The sequence below is a fragment of the Dicentrarchus labrax genome, unplaced genomic scaffold (assembly GCF_905237075.1).
Source record: "Dicentrarchus labrax unplaced genomic scaffold, dlabrax2021, whole genome shotgun sequence".
In the NCBI taxonomy this organism is placed as follows: Eukaryota; Metazoa; Chordata; class Actinopteri; family Moronidae; genus Dicentrarchus; species Dicentrarchus labrax.
In genome coordinates, this window is record NW_026136703.1 from 23,410,212 (window position 1) to 23,429,675 (window position 19,464).

Below are 19,464 nucleotides of genomic sequence, written 5' to 3' on the forward strand. Positions count from 1 at the left end.
TCAATCCCAGTCATTTGTTTAAGAGCTATAACTACAAAAATCCAAGCACAGTGTAGTGTTTTTCAATTGATGCTGTGAGTTCAACAGAAATATTATTAATTGATTAGGTCAAACTAGAGTGACACATAGCCATTCTTGTTTCCATATGAATTTGCATCTCCTAAAAAAGATTATAAATATTCAATTAAATTAACTTTCCAACCAGGTAAAGCTTGAATGGACTTTACAATAGCAAAATTAACAATCGTATGGTGTCAAAGTAAACTAAATCAATCACTGTGAACAAACAAGAGGAGGTTTTTATTTCTTTCCTACTGTACTTTTGCATTTTCTCACACAAAAGTTGGAGAATCAGGCCGGTGTGACCCCCAAATCATCAGGATACTGTGGGTAATGAAAGTGAAAGAGCAGTGCCTCTTCCTCATTACTGCCACTGAGGAACAGTTTTCTTCAGCTTTGTTGAACCTCAACCCTAATCTCAACCATTATCTCTGCAAAGCCTGAGCACAAGTTTACTGAAACTCTTACCCCAACCACAGAGCACAGCACCAGAATAAAACCCAGTGTATTCATTGAAGCTAACAACAATTCTTATTGTCTTGTGTAAATTACCGTGAAATGCTCGTTATTTTGCTATTGATTTTATTGGTTCTTTTGCATTTTGCCTCCTGTTGTTGTTGTTATTATTATTATTATTATTAGTACTTTGCATGCCTCCTTAATTTTTAAATCTTCTGTTTTATCCCAGTCTGTGGATACTGCTGGAAACTGTGAATTTCCCCTTGGGGATGAATAAAGTATCTATCTATCTATCTATCTATCTATCTATCTATCTATCTATCTATCTATCTATCTATCTATCTATCTATCTATCTATCTATCTATCTATCTATCTATCTATCTATCTATCTATCTATCTATCTATCTATCTATCTACTGTCATGAATTGTCATGTTCCATCAAGAATAGTGGCTCTTTTATTTTGAAAGGGTAACTTTCCCCGGAAGTTTGCAGCTTTATGCTTGAATTAACTGTACAACAGTATGTGGAACAAACATTAACAGCATATATAAAAGTAAAATATATAAAGGAAGAAGGATGCTCCGGGGCCTGTGCTGTACCATAACAGAGGCTGTTGCTTTATTTATGGCCACTGTGTGGTTACAGGCATTTCATTTACTATGGATTAAATGCTGATACTGACATTTATGATTAATAATCTAATTAGAGGCTTTGACTAAAGTTAATGGTAGGCCTTTTGGTTAATTAGACTAGGAGGTCACCATATTCTTCAGAGGATCGTAAGCCTTAAGAAATACAGTCCGATTAGAAAATAAACCACCACAACTATTACCAGTTTGTACTGTGCATATAAAACAATAAAGTATCCTCAACAGTAAGTTCAGGCAACTTATATTAAATCCTCCTAAAGAGACTGAACTGACCTGGTTTAGGGTGGTTTATAGTCATAGACTGCTTATTTTAAAATATAGTTATAGTTAAAGACTGTAATGACTTACTTACTGTCCCCAAAGATCGGCCTACCAAGCTTTTATTGTGGAGATATTTTTGTACCACTAATTAGGAGACGTAGGTACATACTCTTAATTATTTAAAGGATGCTACCTGTGTAATGAACAGTGACATGTAGGACCACTCTTATATATTTAATTCACCTAAAATGCACCAGTAGTGTTTTTCACATTGTCATTTACTTCAGGGATCATTAACATTAGCCACAGAAAGATCAATACTGTGCCCACAGCGAGACACAACTTCATAAAATAAAGTGAAGTACTCATCATTCATTAATCCATCCACTCATTAAAATTGGTGTGTCATGCCTTCACCATCCTAGGAGAAAGAAAAAGACCCTCAGGTCCTTAATATGATTGATCCTTCTTAGGATAAAACGATCCCAGCCATCATTATTCTATATTTTATATTTTATCATGCACCTTGTTGTCTATGGGTTAAGATTCAGTAATATATGTGTGTGAGTTTACCAACAAACCCATGTTATCAAAAATATTATTAATTGATTAGGTCAAACTAGAGTGACACATAGCTATTTTTAAATTCCCATCTATATTGAATTATCCTGAAGATGACTATAAATAGGCCATTTGATATATATATAAATAATGTACTGCTCCAGCTAACAGGCAGGTAGAAATTAAATTCTGTGGAAAATCTTGAATAGACTTTACAAAAATGTAAAAATTGATTTTATTTCTTTCCTATATGTACTTTTGCATTTTCTCATGCCTTCACCATCCTAGAGAGGAAAAAAAACCAGCTCAGACTATACATACTGTCAATACTGAAGGACGCACACCAGAGGGGATTTACAACTGGGTATATTCAATTCCCAATAAATAATAATAAGAGGGTATAACCCGTGTACGCTGCACTACACCACAAAAACATAACGCATTCTTGTAATTCAACTTCTCATATTATAATTTCCCACTGCAACAACAACGTGAATTAAAGAAAAAAAAAAAAAAAAAAAAACGTATTATTTGTTAGCCGATAAATAAACACACACATAAAGTGACTATAAACACGAACTATCACCAAAAAATAAAAAACAAAAAAAAAGTGGTGAAAACGATGTCAAAACAAAACCGGAGACACCGGGGTCAGCTACTTCCTACGGTTGGGTTTTTTTCTATTTGAAAGGACCGGTTGGAGCCTCGTTCTGCTCTCGACCAATCGGAAGTGAGTATTTTTCGCGCTGGTCGACCGGAGAGTTTGAGTTTCCCGCAAGCTTTTTTTTTTTTTTGATTCGGCTTGAATGAAATCCTTCGCTTTTTACAGGATGAATACGGACATTATTTCCCTTTAACCGCCGAGAGGAGACTCGACAGGTAACTGCAGAGCAACGGTCTTTCGTGTTATTGCCCCCCACCGGCGGTATTAGCCGGCGTGATTGTGTTTTTAATGTGTTGTTTTTGTTTTTTTTTTACACTTGTTCAGGCCGAGCTTCCATTTTAGCGAGATAGGAGCCGCTAGTTAGCATGCTAGCTCACGGTGCTAGCGCCGAGCGTGCTGTTTGACTGGGCTCCAATGCTACGATGGTTAGCTTCAGCTAGCGCGGTTAGCTTTTTTTTTTTTTTTTTTTTTTTTAAAACGAGCTGTCATGGCGCCTACAAATTGAGTATATCAGTGAAACAATGGCAGAGCAGTTAAAACAAACCGCAGCACTTGTGCGACTCGTGTCTTCACTTGTGTTTTTCGCGGATTTGCTCCGGTTGAGTCGGTTAGCTTCTGCGGCAACTGCAGTTAGCTTTCGGGGTGGCGGCTTTGTCTATTTGCTGGAATGCGGCGTAATGGCTGACTGAAGCGGTGACAAGAGATGCGGGTGTGGGTGCGGGTGCGGGGGGGGAAAATGCGTGTCCGTCCTGTCCGTCCATAGCTGCGGGCATCCGTGAGATTCCCACATCGTGGCTTCCGCTTCAGATCATAGTCGGTGCCCGGTTTTGTGCGTGACATCAGCCGCTGACTAACAGGTTGGCCTGCGGGACACTTTACCGATTATTAACCGGGCGGTTGCTTAGAAACGCTCCCGTTAACGTTCACAGCTAACCCTGTTGTAACTTAAAACAGCAAATGCAACACGGCTTTTTTATTATTTTTATTTATTTATTTATTTAAACTGAGGTGAGATGCGTTTAATGACCATCGGGTTATTTGCGTTATTCCGACTTGTCAGCTGCTTCCATTTCCGCGGCTTTTCTAGCCAGTGATGCGGTGGTTACGCGGCAGAGCTAGCCACCCACTCATTGGGCATTCGCTGCATGCGGTGGAGGCTGCAGCCTGCCTCCTGCCTCCTGCAGCCTGCCTCCTGCAGCCTGCCTCCTGCAGCCTGCCTTCTCCATACCGCTTTGCAACAGACTGCAAGCTAGCTGCTAGCCTGTCCCCCCCCTTTTTTTTTGTGTGTGTGTGTGTGTTTTTTTGTTTTGGAGAAATCCAACCCTAAAATACTTGGTAAGAGGTTTTCCGCGTGGTTTCTGTTCATTTGCATGGATGTAATCGAGAATGGGGTTGACTTGACCTCGTTCACGTTACTTGTGATCAGCGTCACAGGCTCTGGGGTTCATTTAGACATTTCGTGTTCGTTTACTGTGCAGAGGTTGTTGCATTGACTGCTCGACTTTTATTATTAAAACACCCCAAAACTAGGCGGCGAGGACATTCCGTGACAGGTGCAGTTTTCTCTGCCGCCTCCAAAGCTTTTCTGTTCATGCTCCGCTGGAGCAAGTGAGTGCCATTTTGTGAAATGTGTAACGTTATGCTCACAGGATTCATATCCCAGAATGCCATTTTAACATTTTTCCAGACTGAAAAGAAGCAACACAAAAAAAAAAAAAGACAGATTGCATGATGTTGTGATGTTGTCAGTGTTTTCTGGTGGAACCTGTGGAATAAGAAGTTTCTGTGTGCTCCCTGTCCTGTAGCCCAGTGAGCCTGGAGAGGGGGTTAGATGGGATGGATAGCAAAGGTAGCTCCCTGCCTTCGATGCCTGAACCAGCCAACCCTATCAGCATGAAGCAGCCGCCAGAGTCCCTCGGTGTCCGGAAAGGTGGGGGGGACATGAGCAGTGACCCTGCTCTGCTAATAGACAAAGCTGCTGCCCAGCTGGCCGCCACACTACAAGACGGTGTCCTTCAGAAGATGGCTGGCCACAGTCACAACAACCACAGCCACGAGAGGCTCAAAGACCTCACCTCCCTCGTGCTGAACGGGGACCAGGACACACTGCCTAAGCTCTGCGCCCCCGAGCCACCGATGCCGAAGGGTGCCGAAGTCCCCGCTACGAACGGCACCCATCAGCACAACTGCACTCCTCACGCTGAACCCGAACTGAAGGTGACGATACCCCAGGTGGTCAAGCAGCCGCTGTTCGAGTCATGCTGTGCCAACGGGACCAGTTTGGCCACGACCACCGAAGATACTGTATCTGGTTCTGAGAAGAGACAGGACGCGAAGAAAAGGAGGGGAAGACCTCACAAACCAAAACCTCAACCCAACCTCAGTTCCTCTCCCGTCCCCGTGGAGCCACTTGACCATGAAAATGCTGTAGATGGAACTGAAACAGTCGATCAGGTTTTACTTTTATTTTATACTTTTTAAGGAAAAAAGATGAATATTTTTTTTAAGATAGAACTTCTGTTTGCTTGTGGCCAATACATATACTTTAATATGTCTGGCTTTTATTGGTGTAAATACAAACATTAGCACAATAATGTACTACAGTTATGCTGCCAGATGGTGTTAAGACAAAAGGGCCATTCATATAAATGTGACCAAACAGTCCTAGGTCTCCTATGGACACTGACTGAATCTGTTGACGTTGAAATATTTACCCACATGCCTTGGGGAAATCAATGTTATATATAAAGTAAATAGGATTTCTACATAGGCATAAAATGTGGACGTTTTAAAACTTAAATGCACAGCAGCATTGCCACAAATGCACTGAATGTGTGTAATTGTTAGTGTAAAATACTGGGAGTGATTCTAAGTGTCTGAGAAAAGTTGTTAAAACTTTTAATTAGTTTCTATTTTCATCTGTTGATTAACTGATTTTTCTTTCTCTTCTTCAGCCTGATCTCATCCCAGAGTTGACTGAGGAGGGTAAAGAAGATCCCCCTCTGCTGATGTGTTTTTCTGTTGGTGATTTGGTTTGGACCAAGGTGTCAGGATACCCCTGGTGGCCTTGCATGGTGACCACGGATCCAGAATTCAGCAATCACTTCAAACAGAAAGGTGCGACGCAGTCACTACCACCTACATTAATTTTACACTACTTGTATATGAGACAGATTTATCATTATTTATTTAATTATGTTGTTTTTATAGCTGCCAACAGCAGGTCGGGCCTCCTTTACCACGTGCAGTATTTTGGAGACGCCCCAGAGAGAGGCTACATCTTTGAGAAGAACATGGTGTCCTTCACTGGGGAGGATCAATACCAGGAGCTCAGCCAGGGCAGCAAACAGCCAGCCTCCCGTGTCATCCATAAAAAGGTAAAACAGCTTCTTCTTCCTCCTCTTCTTCCCTGCAGGTTGGCCTGTGGAGGATGTTGGCTCACAAATCAGAAACCTTGCAACATCAACCCATTGCACATCCTTATGATGTTTTATATTCTGCAACTTGGTTAACAAATTAGTCATCTTGGATGATTTTTCAGCTTAAAAATCTAAAACCAGACCACTCACACTTTTTCAACACCAACTAAGAAGAAAGGAATAATGCTTAAAGCACATAAACATTGCAAAGATTCCCTGCATAAATGTGTTTGCAAGTCTTCTCCTGCACAACTGTCACATGCTGATAATCAAGTATACAGTGGTGTGTTTTTTTAGGTATTGCCTTATGTGTAAAAACTAGTTTGCTAAATGGCATCTTCTTGGTAGCAGCATGTGTTCCCCTACAATGATTAAACATCACTACTGTGTAGTCTTTTTGTTACTTGTCGTGTAATTTAGCTACTTTCTCCCTATGTCTTGCAAAAGGCTCCCTCTGTGCCCCGTAAACTTGAGGCTCAGTGGAACATGGGCGTCAATCAAGCCAAGGAGGCCCTCAGCATGTCACTGGATGAGCGCATGGCGAACTTCGCATTCCTGTATGATGATGATGGGCCTCATCTGAACCCCCACATCATGGAGAAGTTGAAGCCAGTAGAGAGCAACGAGATGGACGAGGAAACGGAGTCTAGGCTTAGCCCAGATCTCCCCTCGCTGCTGATGGGCCCCACCGACGACCCCACAACCGCCCCTCAGTCCCAAGACAGCACTTCCCCAGGGAAAAAGACACAAGCACCCAGAACAAAACTCAAAACGGGAGGATGGCAGAAAAGGGGCAAAGGCCATCTAAATGATTTCCTGTTGAAAGAGAGTTTGAACGACACTGTTTCGTCCAAAGAAATGCTTCTGCCACAGTTGGCCTCACAGGTTAGGATAACTTACTAACATTTATCGGTGTGTGTGTGTGTGTGTGTGTGTGTGTGTGTGTCTTGCCTTAATTTGTTGATATTTTTGCATCACCTTGTTCCTCTGTGGGTTTGAAAGCAGGGAAATGTATGAATGATAGACATAAGACCAGTATAACCCAGGTACAAACAGGTGAATCGATTATCTTCTTGTTTGTGAATAATAGGCTTCAGGTGGAAAGCTTCAGCACAGCAATTAGTCATATTAACCCACAACTAACTATATTTTAACATTTCAATATCAACTGAAACTTACAAAATGAAAGTGTGAACATACTAAGAGTTTTAGAAACCTGATAGGTTAATATTATGGTCATATTTCGGTTGCCTTAAAAAAGTTTCTAATGCTTTTGGTTGTTTTCTTTCACAGGATCCCACCACTTCTGCACCAGATACACAAGCTGAATCAGTCATACCTCAGAAAAAAAAGAGGAGACCCAAACAGGCTCAGTCTCCCACGAAAACGGTGAGGAGAAGGAAGAAATCTGCAACGGATAACACTTCTGATCCTGCGACGAAAAGAAAATCAAAGCTGCTGGTTTCTTCGACAGACGATATTTCGGAACCAGTTTCAGTTCCAGGTTGGTTGAAAGTTGAAACCCGGGCAGCCATTAGTCAATAGTTGGTTAAATCTGGTATGTGTTTTCCAGGGCTGTGGAATCTCCGGCTGTAACTTGCCATATGTGTCTAGTAAAACAGTGGTTGGTTTATTGTGGAATTTATCACTTAATGTGACCATTTAATAATTTCCCCTCCTCACTGTAGAGACAGTCATTTTTTGTTGTATCAGTAAGATTATGTTAACACTGAAGATGAGAAATGCAGATAATTGATCCTGTTTGGTAGTTGCATGTTGCTTTTTAATGTTGTCACAGAACACCTAACTCCCATTTGTACAATACGATAATCGCTTAGAAAACCCAATTTTTATGCCCATTAGTTGCCTATTTCTTTACTATTCATGAAGCTATTAATTCCTTAAAGGTCCAGTGTGTAGGATTTAGTGGCATCTAGCGGTCACTTCACCCTCTCCAACCAAGCATAAAAGAGAAGCTGTGGTGGCCATGTGTGAAAAACGCCCCTTATCACTTTTGGGCTAATGTGGAAACATGGTGACCTGCAGCATCTGTAGATGTAAACAAGGTCACAAAAACATAACAGTTCTTATTGTCAGGTGATTGTAAAATGATGAAGGTATACCAATGAATATTATGTTCCATTTCTGCCAATAAAGGCTCCTAAATGTTTTTACGCCATTTATTTTGGCCTTTTGTATTTTCTTTAGTCCAGTTAGGCGCTTGGCACATGTTGGGAGAAAAAATGTTTAAATGACTCATCTGGCTACTCTAAAAACTGCCTCAAAACGTCAGCATTTCCTGTTCTAATCACTAACGGCTAAAGTTGAACCTTTTTAACATTTTTCTTCTGTTTGTAGTCAAGAGGGAGCGGAAGAAGACCTCTAAAAGGCCGCTAACAGACACTTCGGCAGAAGAGGACCAGCAGCCTAAAAAAAGACGTAGAACGAGCAAAAATGCTGAAAATCAGGTGAGCTTTAAATTATTTAGTAAGTAAATGTTTTACTTAAGCAATATTTAAGATGATGCAGTAAGAATCTTTTTTAAATATCGAACATCAGACACAATTGGTTCTTTAAATGCATCCTAAGCACTTCGTAACAACATTTCTCTTGTTTTTCTCAGGCCTCGCCTTCAGAAGGAACAGACAAAAAGCAGAGACGAAGACGAAAGAAAACTGACAAAGACGTAAAAGAAACTAAGAGGCGACTGAAGAAGCCAAACACGGTCCTCACTGGTAAACCATCTTCTTTGTTTGTATTGTCGCTCTCGACTTCACAACAGTTTAGCTGTTTTCTTGTGGCTTAAAAGTACTTAATTGTCATTGTCCTTGTTTTTTTTTTGTTTTTTTTTACAGATGATCAAGACGCAGAGAAACCAAAGCGTAGGAGAAAAAGAAAACAGGATGGAGACAACCAGGCCACACCCTCTAGGGCAAAGAAGAGGCGGTCCTCCCCGTGTCCTGATCCAGAGGTAAGAGGCACAAATCATAAAAAGGTTGAACCAATATTTTGCGGTTTGATGTTGCTAAACTCTAAGTATATCTAGAGAATAAAGTTCATGTTTGCTGCAGGGCTCTGGGAGTGAAGGACGTCCTGATTCTCCGAGTGACAGCTTAGACGGGACAAAGAAAGGCGAACGGAAGAAAGAGTTTGTCTGCCAGGTAGGTCTACATCTTCAGTATTTTACTGTCCTTTATTTGAATTAAAGGAACAAACTTAATTTAAATGTAGGACATCTCTTGGGAAAATGCTGCCTCACTTGTTTCTAAATACAGGGTGAAGTGTTTTCTAGAAACAAACAGGCTGGATCACACAAGTGGAATATAGTCCTATACGGATCACATGCACTAAAATGTCTATATGTTTTGATCTGTGTATTCCTACAGATGTGTGAGCAGGCTGGTGAGGACTTGGTGCCCTGTGAAGGACAGTGCTGTGGGATGTTTCACCTGCACTGTCTGGGTCTGTCGTTCAAACCCGATGAGAAGCTGCTGTGTCAGGAGTGCAGCACAGGTGAGAACAAGTTCATACTTTGTCCTCTTGCTGCACTACATTCAGTTCCTTAACTGTAGCATAACATAAGCCTATTCCTGGACATTTTACCTCAACAGTCATTTAAGTAGGTCGCTATATTCCCAGCTAATAATTGCTAGTAGTTGTGTCAGTAAGGTTTTCGTGATAACAGAAGTAAAGTTTGTAATTATTGCTGTTAAACATTTCTTCCCTCCAATAACCTCCTCACTGTTTCTCCTCTCAGGAATTCACTCGTGTTTCAACTGTAAGCAGTCGGAGGGCGAGGTGCGTCGCTGCCACGTTCCACAATGCGGCAAGTTTTACCATGAGGAGTGTATCCGCCACAACCCCCTCACTGTGTTCGACAACAAGGGCTTCCGCTGTCCGCTCCACACCTGCCTGGGCTGTCACTACGGCTGCCGCACCAAGCCCAAGTCCACCAAGGGTGAGGCTCTGCATTTTCACATTCATATCGTTGGATTATAGGCAGTTGCACTTTTAATTGTTCATATCTGGCATGCTGAACTTTGCAGCTGAGGGAATTTTATTGGGGTTTTTTGTAAAAGAAAAAGTGCTGTGTGGGCAGGACATTTCTGAGTCAACTGTCTATTTCAATAACTGCAAGAGCGCATCATCCCTATCAGGCAAGAATATTACAAAAGATAAAAGACAGGAGAGGTGTTTTTTGTTTTGTTTTTAGTCTTCTTGTTTTTTGGCTATACAAATCCAAACCTCAGTTACAAGCATGAAATTCCAAGTTAAAAACTAACTAAAGAAATATGAATGTCTCCAACTGCAGCCAGGTCACATTTTCTTGAACACATTGAAAATGAATTATCTTTTTTGCTTTAGCATATGACATAAAGAGATTACAGCTTTTAATGTAGTGACGCTGGCAAGGCACTGATGAAATATTATGCAGCCATCTGTCATCAGTTTGTGACAGATGGGACCCCCCCCAAACAAAATGAGTCTAGTTTTGTAGACTTGAGGCACTCTTACCTCCTGAGTGATGTAAATCAGTCTAATCTGACGTCTCTCTCGCTCTGTACTATAGGTAGGTTGATGCGTTGCTTGCGCTGCCCTGTCGCCTACCACGTCGGTGACCTGTGTGTGGCTGCGGGCAGTGAGATGATCACCAACACCGCCATCATCTGCACCAACCACTTCAATGCCAAGAAGGGCTACAGTCACCACAGTCATGTCAACGTCAGCTGGTGCTTCGTCTGCTCCAAAGGTTTGCTACTTCTCCTCTCTTACCAACAAGGAGGGCAGTTATAAGTAGCCATATATTGGTAATTTACTGTCTATATAACCAGCCAGCCATGTAACTACAATCACTTAAAGTATCTTCACTTCAGCTGAGTAAAAAACTGCTTTAATTTGATGGAATATCTCTACAGGTAGAATTATGTGATGTTTAAAAGGTTGTAGATTTCCCAAATGTTCTTGTAGAGCAACAAAGTGTAGTCTGAAAATGATTAATAATGTCTTGATCTCTATAAAGGGTAATAAGGAAATCATTTTGGCACGGCCAAGTGCACTGGAGCTGTACCGGGGTGGGTGCGGAGATGTTAATCACACATACTGTCGCTACTGAAAATCAGAGGAAATGCTGAACTACAGCAGTTCCTGAACCTCAGTTTTCAGTTGAAATAACAGCCAAAGCTTTGCAGAGACAGCTGTAATGTCACGGGGGGAGTTATTTTCTGAGTAAGAAGCTACTGAAACCCAGCAAGGAAGTCGGTCAAGAAAATGTTTGATGCTAAATAATTTAACGTTTTAAAATCAAAATTGAGTTTTGCATATAAAATCCTGTGGAAATGCCTCTCAGCCAGTCTTTCTGTATCCACTCAGCCTCACAACCAAAGCACAAAGTGTGTGTGTGTGTGTGTGTGTGAGATGAGTGGGTACGTGGCGGTTTTTTTTGGCTGCTAGTCAGACTAAACATTTGCGTTTTAATGTGCTTGTTTTTTATCACCCTCGTACGGATGACTCAACTGTAATTAGTGTAAATTGTTCCACACTCGTCTAAAATGCCTTTCAGGTTTCATTTTATTTCTCTTATGTTGCAGGGGGGCAACTGCTTTGCTGTGAATCTTGTCCAGCAGCTTTTCACCCCGACTGCCTGAACATCGCTATGCCTGATGGGAGCTGGTTCTGCAACGACTGCCGGGCCGGAAAGAAACCTAAATACAGAGACATCATCTGGGTCAAACTAGGAACATACAGGTCAGAGAAACTGGTCTTTCATTCAGTACTGATGCAGTTTTTTTTTAAAAAAAAGTTTGTTTGTTGAGTTCTGTACTGAGACCTGGACCTTAAATAAATAACTCATACCTACTTCTGCTGTTGTTCTCCTCAGATGGTGGCCTGCAGAGATCCACCACCCTAGAAACATCCCCACCAACATCCAGCATCTTCGACACGAGATAGGAGAGTTCCCAGTCTTCTTCTTCGGCTCCAAGGACTACTTCTGGACTCACCAGGGCCGAGTGTTTCCATACATGGAGGGAGACCGGGGCAGCAAGCACCAGAGGACCGGCATCGGCAAAGTTTTCAAGAATGGTGAAGATCTACCTCCTACTAATCCACATTTTATGCAAAAAGTGAAGAACCATCTTAACCGAAGTTGCATCCAAGCCTAACTACTACACTTAAACACAGAAACCGATTGATGATCTTAGATTTTGACATGTGTAGTTTGGTGTAGTTATTGTTAAAGAGGTTAGCAAAATGTTATACACAAGGTTTGGTGTAGTTTTGAAATTGCAAAAATATAACTTTTATAACTACACAACATTTGTAGTAATCATGGTGGAAGAGAATATTTTATCAACCACTGACATCTGTTTTTTTAGGCACAATTTTAAGATGAATGTTTCCGCAGATGAAATGTAATGACTGTTTTTATTCTTTCTCCTCAGCTCTGTTGGAGGCTGAAGCTCGATTCAAGGAGATAAAAATTAAACGAGAGGCAAAGGAAGCACAAGAGAACAGTCGAAAACCACCCCCATATAAATTTATCAAGGTCTGTAATCTTGTAAGCTTTGCTTTTTATCTCTAAATGCATTTTTAAAGATACAAACTCAGTTTTTAAATAAATAATAATAAATGATTAACTTTGGATAACTTCACTTTTACCCCTTCCAGAATAATATAATGTTGTTAAGTGTTATTCATGTTTCATGATATCTCCTTTTCTTACGTTTTTATGATATTTTTCTTTCAGGTCAACAAACCCTTTGGTAAGGTTCAGGTCTACACAGCAGACATTTCCGAGATCCCCAAGTGCAACTGTAAGCCGACAGACGAGAGGCCGTGTGGGTTCGAGTCCGAGTGTCTGAACCGCATGCTTCAGTACGAGTGCCACCCTCAGGTGTGTCCCAACGGGGAGCGTTGCTGTAACCAGGACTTCACTAAACGTCTCTACCCAGAGACCAAGATCATCAAGACCCCCGGCAAGGGCTGGGGTCTGGTCTCTCTGCGGGACATCAAGAAGGTGAGGAGGCAGATTTTCCTGCTATAAAACAGCTTTTATGTGGAACCAGCCAATGTGTCATAGTAACGTACATAGTGTCAGGAAACAAAATGCAAGATTCACTCCATTAACAGTCAGTATGGCTATTTTGGATCTGAATTCTACAAAGTTGAAGACTGTTATTTATGTTTTGGCTGTCATCAGGATAGAGAAGGACATAAAAAACATTTTACGGATGAACACAAACAAATTTTGAAATATCGGTAATAGAATCTTTGTTTATTGCCAATATGAGCTCAGACGTGTGTGTGTATCAACCGATGGAAATAACAAAAAATGCTTGAAAAAACACATTTATGGAAAACTTAAATATTTATTTATGTTATGAGTTGTGTAAAGAAAATGAATCGTTATCTCATTTCCAAATGTCTCCAATATCAATACTGCTGTTTGCCTCAAACATCTGGGGGTTATACTTAATATGCTGAAACATTTCTGGTGTTTTAAACAAGTTCAGATTGCCTTTTTGGCAGCTAGAGTGTGATGAATTACAGAAAAGGCTTAAATACAGTGCTTGTAAAGTATAGGCACCGTTTTCACTTTGACATTCAAGAGTCTCCTTCTCTTGATCGTGTGAAAAAAGCCGCTTAAAATCCCTTCTAATGTTGTCAATCATAAAAACTTCCAAGAGGTGTGTATAGTTTTTCTTGAAGGCACTTTAACCAATACTTACCTGTAAAAGAAAAAATACCTGTATCGTCGGAAATCCTTCGGTTCAGCTCGGGACATTTCTAGCATCAAGACACAGCTGGTCTCTAGTCTGATGTAACGTTTCTCAAACAGGGTGAGTTTGTGAACGAGTACATCGGCGAGCTGATCGACGAGGAGGAGTGCCGGGCGAGGATCAAGTACGCCCAGGAAAACAACATCACTGATTTCTACATGCTCACCATTGACAAGGTCAGTGCCAAACCAGAAGCTGGAAGTACTTATTTTGCTCCACAGTGTGTCGGGGTGCTGTGTTCCAGTTTCTACTGGGAGCTATAATGTTGGTACAAGAAATGAGCAACAGGAATGTCATTTACGAACTATATAAAAGGTACAACTTATCACTTACTGAGAATTTCTTTCACCTTTTTTAAGGACCGGATCATTGACGCTGGTCCGAAGGGGAACTACTCTCGCTTCATGAACCACAGCTGTCAGCCCAACTGTGAGACGCAGAAGTGGACGGTGAACGGCGACACGCGCGTCGGCCTGTTCGCCGTCTGTGACATCCCAGTAGGTGAGACATGTTACAAACGAGAGTGACTGGAGCTTTGACTGCTGATTCCTCTCACACGTTTGAAGAATTATTAAGTATTTAACAAGTATGTAACACTTTAAACAAACTCCTACCTGCTCATAGAGTTAAAAATCTTTCTAAATCTGTCTCTTTTTTTTCTATTCCAGGTACCGAGTTGACCTTTAATTACAACCTGGATTGCCTTGGAAATGAGAAGACCGTCTGTCGCTGCGGCGCTCCCAACTGCAGCGGTTTTCTTGGTGACCGACCTAAGGTGAGCTTCACACCGGAGCTGCAGGTTCATGTTCAAACTACACAAGTTACCAGAATGGCTATAAAAACGTTCTATGAACTGTACGACTATTGAGACATTGAGACAAATGCATGTTTTTTTCATTTTATTTTTTACACATTTTATATTTTTTTCATGGATCTCTTTATGATATGAATCCAGCTGTTTGAAAAGCTTGACTTGAAGTGGTTGAAGCAGGTTCAGGGAAAGTAGGTGTATTGAAAAAGTGAATTACTTCATCACAGGTTAACTTGCATGTATTAAATATTACATATATAATGAAGGAGTATGAAGTACTTCTGAAATGTTTTGAGTTTAATTTTATGCATTAGAAGATGAGCTCTCCACTTAAATGTGTTTTTATTTAATTCCCTTTGAGGTGAAGCGCAGCGTACCAACCACAAGGTCAGTTAAATGTATAGTAATCCACCCAGCGTTGATCAAATGTACCCCAACCCGGTGTCTCCTCTGCAGAACTCAAACGGCCAAACAGCCGAGCCAAAAGGAAAGAGGTTGAAGAGAAAGTATAAAAAGAGGAAATCTGAGGGAAAGAAGAAGTCTGAGGATGATTGTTTCCGCTGTGGGGACGGAGGGCAGCTGGTGCTCTGTGACAAGAAGAAATGCACCAAAGCTTATCATCTGTCCTGCCTGAACCTCACCAAGAGACCCTTTGGTAAGAAACACCTGAAATCCAACATTGCGGCCGTCACAGCATGCAGATTATTAGCACACTACAGAATCATCCACAGGCATCTGGCTGACCAAAACACTCATACGCAAACATTCACTAACCTATAAATGAAAAAGGTTACATTATTTTCTACTCTGAGAACAAGTACCTTCTTCAGAAGGTTTCATTTCTTATAAAGAAAATAAACTTAATAACACACTTGGTATGTCTAAGCAGTATAACATTTAAATTGCTTTGGAAAGTTTCTTTTACTCTTATTAACTCGCTATATTTGAATAGCATAAAATATAACTTGTCCTCGCTCCCTGCAGGCCGCTGGGACTGCCCGTGGCACCATTGTGACGTCTGCGGGAAAAACTCGGAGGCCTTCTGCCACCTCTGCCCCAACTCCTTCTGCAAGGCTCACCAGGAGGGGGCGCTGCGTCCCTTGCCTTCCACAGAACAGCTGTGCTGTCTGGAGCACGACGAGCAGGAAGGAACGGACAACCAGGATCAGGATGTCAGTTCTGAAACGACCGCCACTACTGCCACCATCGCCGGCCGTCCTCCCAAAGGCTCCCGGAAGGCAGAAGGAGCCGAGGTAAAAACGAAGGGCTCCAAGAGGAAAGCAGCAGAGGCCTGAAAGGAAACTTTGCCCCCCCCCCCCTCAGTGAGCCAGAAGACCAAACTAGACTCTGACACCTGCTTCCTCCAGTTCATGAACAAATATAAACCCCCACGTAATGTCTTCAAGATCACCAGAACCAAGACACTGTACATCTTCGTCATCAGGGAAAGCCGCTGATCTCTCACATGCTCGGCAACAGCCTCTAGCTAAATGCAAACATGGCATATTTTATTTGTGAACGTTTTCAGGTTTATTTTCTCTTGTCTGCACTGAGGCGAAACCATCTGTGGTAAAGCACGAAGCAGCTGAGTGAGTGCAGGTCGGGAAACTTCGGCTAGTGGATTCTAACTCTCATTCTTCCACCGACCAAACTGCCTTTTTTTTTTTTTTTTTTGTTTGTTTGTTTTTATTGTCGTCTTTGTTTTGATGATTTGATTTTTAGAATAACAAAAGAAACCAGTTGGTTTCTGCAGGAAAAAAACTGAAGTTAAACTGAGCAGCAGCATCACCGCCCGCTAACTTGAATCTCAGTCGCCCCCTTTCACGCACCACGGATGATCTTGAACAGCAGAGTTTTATAGCTATATCTATATATGTGTATATCAAAGACCAAAATTATGATTACTGGAATAGTGTGAGACATCAAACAGGTTGCCAAATGGATTGTTTTTATTTTTATATATAGTGTATATATGCCAGATGTAATATCAAAACACCAAGACACTATGGATAGGCCTCAGATGACCTCTTTACTTCTGTTTCGTAGCCATAGGTTACATTTAACTGTAGACATTTGTTTGCTGTTTTACAACCTGTTATTTTGTTTTAGCTCAGTTTTACTGTTCAAATTAGATTTTTGATTTTGATTTTTGATTTTACACGTCAGCATGCTGAATGATGGCACCACAGACCATTTATCTACCTGCCTGTCCAGAGAACGAGGGATTACAGAAAGTATTAAAACCCGAGAGCGCTCTTAAACTGCCGTCTGATATAAAAACACTACTGGGAGGTTAATAGATCTTTAACGCTCTGCTCGATGTCAGAGAAATGAAGGATTACGTGTTTTCTAAGTTGAGTTGTGAGTCCTAACCCTTTTTTTTTAAGATGCTGTTTGTCTTTCCACTGCAGCATCTGAAGGCACAGTTTTCTGTATAAATACACACACATCATGCTGATTCAAATTCTGAATGCCTTTCAGTGTCACTGGCCGGACTTTTTATTGACGATAAGTTCATTGAATAGTTGGTCTGTAGCTGAGGTTGTCAACGAAAAGGCCTCAACTGTTTTTTAATCCTCAGGAGGTTTTTAGTCTAAAAACTGCGTCCTGCTCGTTGTTTAATACTGTAGAGCAGGTTAACGGCACACTGTATAACACCTTGTAACTGCAAGTTTGGTAACGATTTTTCATATTTGTACTTGACATGAAGCATTACAGGTTTAGGAAAAGAGTTAAGGAAACTATATAGGCTACGGTGGCCATTTTAGGACATGTCAGACTGTGCTGTCATACATCAGTGTTATCCGTGAGCTCCGTCTGCACTCGACTGGAGTTACTGTAACTTTTGACGAATACGATTTGCATCATCAGACATTTTTAAAGTTAAAACTATAACTGAGAAACCCAAAAACAGAGAAATATATGGATGTCTTAATAAACCAGATTTTAATGGACATTAGAGTGAAAACGTTGACTTATTCCGTAGCTGATGGAGGATTTAGCAGTCGTGATGGGCATTTTTCACTATAATTTGAGATTTAAAGACAATTGAGTGGAAATAAAAGGCAGATTAATCAATAATGAAAACGAGCAGTATTTCCCACCCTTATGCTGATAGTGCTATATTATCAATACACTATATGTTTAATACTGTTTTATCTGTAGCCCTCACGGGACCCACTCTGCAGTCTTACAGCCATCTCGAATTTCCTGGTGGGTTTTCTGGTGCTACATAATATCCAGTCTAATGAAACTGAGGCTCATCACTGAAATATATATATAAATATATATATTTACGCATTGTTTGATAGTTTTGTTTGATTCTGGTGCAGATTTAAGTATTTAACTGTCAAAGTCAAGTGAACTGATGTTGAACGAGCTCTAGCTGCAGCCTGTGGTTTGAGACTTCACTAACTGAACTACCTGCAACCCCATACACGATCACCTGAGCGCTCTTTCAGACGCGGACATTTATAGACCGTTTGTGAGCGACAACCTTTTTTTTTTTTTGAGGCAGCACGTATTTGTTATCAGTGTAAGAGAGATGCTTGCAGAGGAACCTCCTTTTTAAATCTTCTGAGTCAGTATTGAAATGGCTTCATAATGATACGGGTGTACAGTCACTACACGCTATCAGCACGTATGTAGTGATGAGCCTGATGTCTGTTGGACTGGAGCTGGTAGTCACACCGAGCTGAGCCTTACAGAGTCCTGAAATGTCCTGAACTGGCATTGCACTCACGTTTTTCTGACGTCCGTCTGCCCCCAACAGTGATTATCGTACGTTTTGTCGAATGGATCTGTCGTATTTATCTCGCATCAAGCAAACAGAACGTTTAATGTTTACAGTTATTCTCATCAGCCTCTCTTTTGGGTCGGTCACGAGGCTACAAACAAAAGTCTTGTGCTTTTTTTAAATGTCATATTTGACGTGTTGGACGGTTTTCCTCTTCAGAATCTGAATCTCTTTGTTTTGGACTTGTCTTTTTAATCTTAAAGCCACTATCTGTGCTCTCTTCTTCCTCTCTAAAACTCCAAAAACAACAGATTTAAGTTGTACAGGTGCAACAGGCCAAGTTTTTGTTTTTTACAACTGCACCTTTTTTATTTTATTTTTTTTTATTTTTGTGTTCTCCTTTTTTCCCAGGGCGTGTGAATGGGGCATGTCCAGAGGTGCAGCGAGTCTCGTACAAGTATTTTTGACTTTGTATGTATCCTAACCTTGTGTTGAGTGAATGTAGTCCAGCCAGTTATTTTTGTAAGCACTGTAATTCCCTGTAGAGCTGAAGTGTAACACGTGCGTAGGGGTTTCTCATTCTGTAACTACTGTCATAGTAAAACCAGAGACTAATATGTACATAATGTATAAGTGGTAATAGTGATGCATCTATTGTAAATATACAATTTCTCTGACATTGTATGTTTTTGTTTTTTTTTTGTTTTTTTTTTCTTGATGCAGTGCTGAAACACTTTTGTGCAGGATCTCACGTCTGTTGAATCGTGCAATAAAAAGTGACATCCACTGTCTGCACACTGCTGGACTTTTATCACACACTGCTCATTTCAATGTTTTACTACGACTTCAATCATCCCAACGGCTTTAAAGCTGCTCAGGTTCAGTCTCGAAGCCTCTTGAAGGTCCAGCGTGCATTTAGTGACATCTAGTGGTGAAGTCGCAGATTGAAACTCGCTTGATTCACCCTCCCTTTTCCAAGCACGAGGAGTGATGATACAGGAGCGCCCTGGTTCACAGACCGTCCCATAGTTAACAGTTCGGCCTGGTTTAATGCAGGTTCAT

The 19,464-nt window shown here is 41.1% G+C and overlaps 1 protein-coding gene across 3 annotated transcripts; it reads left to right on the forward strand.

The window, feature by feature from the left end:
• The first annotated feature begins 2,779 nt into the window (after nt 1-2,779).
• On the forward strand, nt 2,780-19,189 carry nsd2 (nuclear receptor binding SET domain protein 2). 3 transcript variants are annotated; one of them, XM_051392842.1, is made up of 22 exons: nt 2,780-2,873; nt 4,464-5,112; nt 5,613-5,775; nt 5,869-6,035; nt 6,525-6,962; nt 7,371-7,581; nt 8,436-8,545; nt 8,701-8,812; nt 8,933-9,048; nt 9,149-9,238; nt 9,464-9,590; nt 9,835-10,035; nt 10,648-10,827; nt 11,666-11,822; nt 11,956-12,158; nt 12,518-12,621; nt 12,823-13,092; nt 13,915-14,031; nt 14,215-14,356; nt 14,524-14,630; nt 15,123-15,321; nt 15,651-19,189. In XM_051392842.1, the coding sequence occupies exons 2-22, from the start codon at nt 4,495-4,497 to the stop codon at nt 15,959-15,961; spliced, it is 4,143 nt and encodes a 1,380-aa protein (XP_051248802.1). In that variant the 5' UTR covers nt 2,780-2,873; nt 4,464-4,494; the 3' UTR covers nt 15,962-19,189. The 3 variants fall into 3 exon arrangements, with proteins under 3 accessions (XP_051248802.1, XP_051248794.1, XP_051248812.1); XM_051392834.1 differs by lacking the exon at nt 2,780-2,873 and adding an exon at nt 3,144-4,266; XM_051392852.1 differs by lacking the exon at nt 2,780-2,873 and adding an exon at nt 3,144-3,993.
• Nucleotides 19,190-19,464: the final 275 nt, after the last annotated feature.

Coding starts and splice junctions, on each gene's coding strand:
- nsd2 (XM_051392834.1), top strand. Junction 6,963..7,370: donor TGCCACAGTTGGCCTCACAG/GTTAGGATAACT, acceptor TTTCTTTCACAG/GATCCCACCACTTCTGCACC. Junction 14,032..14,214: donor ACATGCTCACCATTGACAAG/GTCAGTGCCAAA, acceptor ACCTTTTTTAAG/GACCGGATCATTGACGCTGG.